General features: G+C 36.0%; 1 protein-coding gene across 1 annotated transcript; it reads left to right on the top strand.

Annotated features, from left to right (window-relative positions):
• On the top strand, positions 1-6673 carry LOC117399898 (mitochondrial import inner membrane translocase subunit Tim21-like). Its single transcript, XM_033999331.2, has 6 exons — positions 1-576; positions 1015-1077; positions 3459-3556; positions 5597-5670; positions 5759-5864; positions 6456-6673. Exons 1-6 carry the CDS (start codon positions 255-257, stop codon positions 6546-6548), a joined length of 756 nt encoding a protein of 251 aa, XP_033855222.2. The 5' UTR covers positions 1-254; the 3' UTR covers positions 6549-6673.
• The last annotated feature ends 853 nt before the right edge of the window (positions 6674-7526 follow it).

Raw genomic sequence — 7526 nt, 5'->3', positions numbered from 1 at the left:
ACTCTAAGTCCCAGAATTCAATGGCTGGTACGTGCGACGCATGGTTCGTGGCTGTCCGCGCAATAGCGAAACCGAGGTGACTTTGTTTTTAAGATGTTGGTTAGTTATAAATCGTGGACAGATTACCAACATAATAATTACTTTAATTGAATTAGAAACCGACACATGTGTTAGTTTAAGTACGTGGTTCATAGATAATTCCATTTTTGAATCATTAACGTTACAATTTTTACAAAAGCATTTACAAAAGCAAAATGATGTATTCGTTAATACTGAAGACAGCTCAACTAAGACTGCAGCAGGCGAGATTTAGACAGTGCTGTGTTATTCAAACATTTAAACAGGTTCATACCAGCAACACGTCCTTACAAAGTGCACTAGAACCAAAGAAGCGGAAACCAGAAACTTCGTTCTGTTCGGTTCGGCTGAACAGTGTGCAACACGTACTGAGGAAAAGTATTTCAATTGAGAACACACTACGAAATAAAGGAAATCACGACAGAAAAGACCATGCAGCTGGACAGGTGTCTGTGCACAGACGACAAGGTGATCCTGCACTGTCAACAGCGCAGAAAGGTGAGTGACCACATACAACTGTCTCTTTCCCGTGTTGACCTTGGGTAATACTTGGCAACAATATGTAGCCTACACCACATGCTACATATTCAGCAGAAGTTGAGCTGATCTACAGTCGTGCAACAAGTGTTACAGTCAGCAAAGAAAGCACAGCATGTCACAAAGTGTGTATACATACACACAACGTGTCGACAGCAATGTACTTGTGTATAACAGAGCTACTGTACCATGTTACGACTCATCAAAGTTTTCTGATATATCACGTATGGAAGGAATTTTGCACACTAGACAATGGAGAGAGAAGCGTGTGATGTATAGTGCCGTTCACAACACAGCCATAATAATCAATTCGTCAATTATAGTTTTCTTTGTAGTTAATTTAAAGGGCATTTTAAATGTTTATTACACCGCTTTTAATCTGTTGTGTTTGTTCTACAGTTAAAGAGGCTGGGAAGGATTTTACCTACTTAATAGTGGTTCTTGTTGGGATTGGCGTTACAGGTAAATAATAAAAAAAAAATCCTATACGTCAACACTATAGCCTTTATATGTTTTTAAGTGGTCTTTTCTTAATATAAATTCTGTTATGGCTTTACTTTAAAATGCAGTTCACTCAAAACCTTGAAAAATCCCTAAAGGGACAAGAAGCCTACTGAGTGTCATTCGCAGTATATAGTCCATCTCAGTTTCATAATGCAGACAGAACATCTTATTTTAAGTGCACTGCATTTTAATAATAAATAAATAAATAAATAAAAACATTTGGCAGAGGGTTATATATATATATATATATATATATATATATATATATATATATATTAGTGCCTTGCAAAAGTATCCAGACCCCTGACCAATTCTCTCATATTACTGAATTACAAATGGTACATTGAAATTTCATTCTGTTTGTTATTTTATTTTAAAACACTGAAACTCAAAATCAATTATTGTAAGGTGACATTGGTTTTATGTTGGGAAATATTTTTAAGAAAAATAAAAAACTGAAATATCTTGCTTGCATAAGTATTCAACCCCTGTGCTGTGGAAGCTCCCAGTTTACACCGATGAAAGAAATTGCCCTAACGAGGACACAATTACCTTACCATTGGCCTCCACCTGTGAACCATTAAAGTTGCTGTCACATTTTCTGGATAAAAACCCCACTGTTGAAGGATCATTGGTCAGGCTGTGAATCTGAAGGAAAATGAAGACCAAAGAGCATTCTATAGAAGTTAGAGATAAAGTAATACAAATGCATAGATTAAGGAAAGGGTACAAAATAATATCCAAGTGTTTGGATATCCCAGTGAGCACAGTTGAAGCAATAATCAGGAAGTGGAAGCTGCATCACACCACCCAGGCACTGCCAAGAAAAGGCCGTCCCTCAAAACTCAGCGCTCAGATAAGAAGGAGACCTGTGAGAGAAGCCACAGAGAGGCCAACAATCACTTTGAAGGAGCTACAGAGTTCAGTGGCTGGGAGTGGAGTAATGGTGCACCAGTCAACCATATCAAGAGCTCTGCATAACACTGGCCTGTATGGGAGGGTGGCAAGAAAGAAGCCGTTACTCAAAAAGTACCATCTGAAAGCACGTCTGGAGTTTGCCAGAAAGCATGAGAGTGACCCAGCTGCGATGTGGGAAAAGGTTTTGTGGTCAGATGAGACCAAGATAGAGCTTTTTGGCCAAAACTCAAAGCGCTATGTGTGGCGCAAACCTAACACTGCCCATGCCTCAAGACACACCATCCCTACAGTGAAGTATGGTGGTGGCAGCATCATGCTGTGAGGATGCTTCTCATCAGCAGGGACTGGGCATCTTATTAAAATTGAAGGAAGAATGGATGGAGCAAAATACAGGGAAATAGTGCAAGAGAACCTGCTTCAGTCCGCTAAAAAACTGAAGCTTGGGAGGAAATTCATCTTTCAGCAGGACAATGATCCCAAGCACAAGGCCAAAACAACACTGGAGTGGCTCAAGAACAAAAAGGTGAATGTCCTACAGTGGCCCAGTCAAAGTCCTGATCTCAATCCCATTGAGAATCTGTGGCACTATTTGAAAATTGCGGTCCACAAGCGTCGTCCAAACAACCTGAACAACCTGGAGCAAATCTGCCAAGAAGAATGGGCCAAAATCACTCTGACACTGTGTGCAAAGCTGGTACATACTTACCCCAAAAGACTTAAAGCTGTTATTGCAGCGAAAGGTGGCTCTACCAAATATTAATGTGTGGGGGTTGAATACTTATGCAAGCAAGATGTTTCAGTTTATTATTTTTCTTAAAAATATTTCCCAACATAAAACCAATGTCACCTTACAATAATTGATTTTGAGTTTTAGTGTTTTAAAATAAAATACCAAACAGAACGAAATTTCAATGTACCATTTGTAATTCAGTAATATGAGAGAATTGGTCAGGGGTCTGAATACTTTTGCAAGGTACTGTGTGTGTGTATATATATATATATATATATATATATATTAAAAAAATATGTATATTGTAGTGATCTTGGTTAACGCAGTCAGGCGCATCACACAGAATGAGGCCTTCCCTCGTGCATGCTACAATATAGATAGGTAGATAGATGGATGGATATATGGTAACACAAAGAAAAAAAAAAAAAAACATGTATCAGATGTGAAAGTAATTACTTGCACATACCAGTGCTTCACAACGTGTTGGTTTTGTTTCAAAAACTAGCTTTGCATGACTGTCCCTCTGTCAATAAAACACTTCAAATAGCATCCTTAAATTCTTTTAACCAATAATGATATAAATTATAATTTGGGTCACATTATCCTAGAACCTGTAACAGGTTACAATAAAGAGAGGGAGAAACTACATATTGTCTTTAATTGCACAGTAAATATTTCTTCTTTCTCTTAGGTGGCTTGTTGTATGTTGTTTTTAAGGAGCTTTTTTCTTCATCCAGTCCAAGCAAAATCTATGGTGATGCTTTAGAGAAATGCAGAGCACATCCAGAGGTATTTCATGAAATACAGAGATGTAAATGAATTGTTGCTACATTGGGCCCTATTCAGAAACAAACACTTCTCATTACCAATTACAGGGGTGTGCAATTCTTATCGCAACGCCCGGGATTACAAGATTTGCCGTTATACTTTGCCCGTGGGACAAGTAGTTTTTATTTGTTTGTTTTTCCTATGTTCGTTCTGTGGCTAGAAAGACACTGTGTATTTTTTTATAGAGCCACGCAAGTTTCTGAAAACTGAATTGCGGAAGGTTTACGTCCCACCCCTATCACTTCTGATTGGTTAGTTGTAAAGTTACAACAACAAAAAAACACCATAGTCGCTAAGGTATTGGCGGATTAGAAAAAAAAAGATGTGTAATTTTATAACAGTCCGTGGTCAAGCCTGTACTTGTATGGAAAAAAAAAAAGTTTACTGTTAGAAGCATTTCAAGACAGACTTTCCCTGGCAAAAAAAAAAAAAAAATCGATTTTAGTGTTGCTAACTTGGTTTGCTGTTTTACCTTATTTATTTTTTTAGATTTAAACGCTATATTTAAAAAAACAAAAACAAAAAACCTTTTGTTTGTTTACTAGATTTGGACAGAAGCGATATTAGGTATTTATTGGACATGCAGAACAATCCATCGATTTGTATAAACATGAAGATTGACAAATGTTTATAGTGAGAGAAATGAAGTGCTTATGTATGTGGTTATCTGTACAATATTTCATTATTGTTTTAAAATAAAACAGACTAAATTTCATGGCAGTGTGTTTATGTATTAATTCATTTATATATTTTTCAGTGAGAGTAGTGCAGGGAAAGAATGTTGCCCTCCCAAAAGAAACCACCATCAGGGTATGAAACCAGGATCACTGTGCTGCAGCATGTTCCAGTTAGCCATCATGGGACAAGATGTTAGTTGAGGAAAAATAGCTGTAAAATGTTGTACACTGTTTAAAAAAAAAAGTATATAATAGAAATAAACAAAAGAAAAAACATATTTTGTCTTTGCAGAATTTGATGGAGCCTACTGTAAATATTGTGTGTATTTTGTTTGAAAAACAGTACAAAATGCAGATAAACTTGACGGGTTATGCACAAGTCCTTTAAAAATGTGGGTTTCAGCAGTTTCAAAACTGAAAGAAGTCAAGAAAAATCAGAATTCCACAAAGCAACAGTAATAGTTGGCAATGATTATGTATCTGTGATGCAACAAACTGAAACACCTGTACATCAGGAGTTGGATTCAGCTTATAGAGAATGAGTGGGAAAAAAAACAGGCAGAAGCTATTTTTATATTTGAATAACTCCCAAGTGTTGCTTATTACAGTTGTACTCTTGGTATGTTATTTAAATGTACTAACAAATGTGCTCCAAGCTGCACTGAAAGGAACATTTCCTTAAAGTGTGTTATACATTTGTTGAGGTGAGGTGGGGTCACAGGGATTCTTTTGTGTGTCTTGAAGAATCTAGTGAACCTGTCAAGCTACAAGGCGAGGTCCTCCCCTATTAACTAATTGATTGATTGTCTTTACTGTTAAATAAAACCCAAATCCTACAAGCTATATTCTACATTTTTGTGTGTGTCTTGTGCGACAGGGAGGGGGCACGTAGATTTTAAAGGATGATTTTTCTAGCATTTTGCCCCTTTTTAAAAATTGCACACCCCTGCAATTACAGTACTGCCTTATAAAGGTTCAACGCAAACACTCAAACATAGGCTTTGAAACAAAAATGTTATTTATGATTTATTTCACATAATCTGTATTTTTTTTAAATTAATTTAAACATAGCCTACACAACAGAAGTATATGTGATGAGGACCCAACAATTCCACAGAAAACTGACAATTTAGATGACCAGATTCAACCTGTTAGTGAATTTTAAACCCTGTTTCGTGCACCTTATTGCAAAAATAAGAAAGTTAGCATTTTTTTATTTATTCTTTTGTGGACACATGTACCGTGTATCTTAAAGGGTTAAGTAGACAGTTACCAGTAAATCAGTGTTTGCGCTGGACCTTTTTTTATTATTTTTTTATTTTAGGTTATAGGAGTCTTTGGAGAGCCTATTAAAGGTTATGGTGAGACAACACGTCGTGGCAGAAGGCAGCATGTCAGGTACAAAAAAAAAAAAACGAAAATTCAATATGCTTATCAATTTGTGTGTATTGTAATCTGTGGAATTGCCAAATTCTCCTTTTTTCAGTCATGTAGAGTACATGAAAGATGGGCTGAAGCACATGCGACTGAAGTTTTACATTGAAGGTTCAGAACCCAGAATACAAGGAACTGTGCATTCGGAAGTTAAAGAGGTACGTTTGTCGTGTATTCAAGAACAGTAACCACATTGAGAATGATTGGCAACCACTGTATTAAAGTAATGAAACCCAACAGTGCAGGTATCATTATTCGGTACATCATTTTGCACGAGGGACCTGGACCTAGTAGGTCCAGAATATGGACAGGTTGTGGGAGGCTTCATTGAAGATCCTAAAGATCAGTAAAGCCAACATCAGCTATTACATGTACTTCAAACTTAGTGCAGAGGACCCAGTGGAGACAGAGGATAGGAGGCACATTTTCATCTACAGAGTGGTGGCTGCATGGAATGGGATTCCAAGCCATGTTTTTGGCTGCTGAATCCATCTGCATGTGGGTCTTTGAACCATTAGTTAATTAGGAACCGGACAAGTATTGATGGGCTGAATTGCTTCCTCTTGTTCGTAACTTTTCTTGTGTTTGATTTTCTACAATTTTAAGCCTGAGATGCCTTTTAATTCATTTCTTTATTTTTGTGTGTGTTTTTTTTTTTAATATGAATGAATCATAGGATTCACTTTCTTACATGTATTAATTTAGCAATCACTGGCTTATTGTTTGTTTGTTTTCCCCCCCCACTACAGAACCCTGAAACTGGAAAATATGAATTTCGCTTTATATTTGTGGACATTGATACATATCCAAGAAGAACAGTTGTCATTGAAGACAACAGATAATATTATGAAGAAATAAGATGAATATTTATATTACTCATAAAATGTGTACTTCTGTGGCACACAGCAGCACTTTTTTTGTCTGTAAAAGGTGTGCATACATAAAAATAAATTGAAGTGACAATGTTGCAGATAAACAAGGAATTTAATGCATTTACTGGTTAATTGCAGTAACACAAAAAGCAAATTGTAATAATAATGTGTAAGTAATTTGCATATTGCACAGAAGACCACAAAGCTAAAAAAGCATTTTTAAGAATTTAGCATCCATCTGATTTAGCATCCATTCGACATGTTCTTTGATCAATTACTGATATAGATAAAGGAGTTCTCCATCATTAATAAATATATGTATATGTATTATCTCAAAACTAATGAAGAAAAACATGCATCATGATGCATATCACATCACATTGCCCCTGCTTCCAGCTTTCTGTTTGTTTTCATCGGGTTTCATGGCTGGAAACAGAAGGAACGCCTAAAAAATGCAGAAACATTTTGAATTATCCAGTTAGGTATGCAATGCAAAATAAGAGAGGATCTCCATAAAACATTTAGTAGACAAGCAAGTTGGGTGTACATCAATATGCCAGTAACGTTCCTCCTCGACTTCTAACTTTAATTATGTTGTATATGAAAGTAATACTATTCAACATGCTTGGTACTGGTACTGTGTTATAATGTCAAAGAAGATTAAAATATTTATGTTGCTTTAACATCTCTAATAAGTGTAATTTAAATGTCTCGGTACCAGTTTAAAAGTGAAGCATTATGGGACAATAGGCTAGGGTGGTGTGATTTGCTGCATGTTTGATCTTTTACCAAATAAACTTCTAATTCTGAACAAGGTAAAACAATATTCGGTAATGCTTTATATTGTGTGGCATAAATTAATATTAAATAGATATGCAATTGCATATTAAATTAATGTTCAATTAATATTGAATAAATATGCAATAGCTGGTTTCTTGCTAAATGTTA

This window comes from Acipenser ruthenus, chromosome 4 (genome assembly GCF_902713425.1).
Source record: "Acipenser ruthenus chromosome 4, fAciRut3.2 maternal haplotype, whole genome shotgun sequence".
Lineage (NCBI taxonomy): Eukaryota > Metazoa > Chordata > Actinopteri > Acipenseriformes > Acipenseridae > Acipenser > Acipenser ruthenus.
Note: the sequence above shows the minus strand (reverse complement) of the source record. Positions and strands in the feature narration are given on the sequence as shown.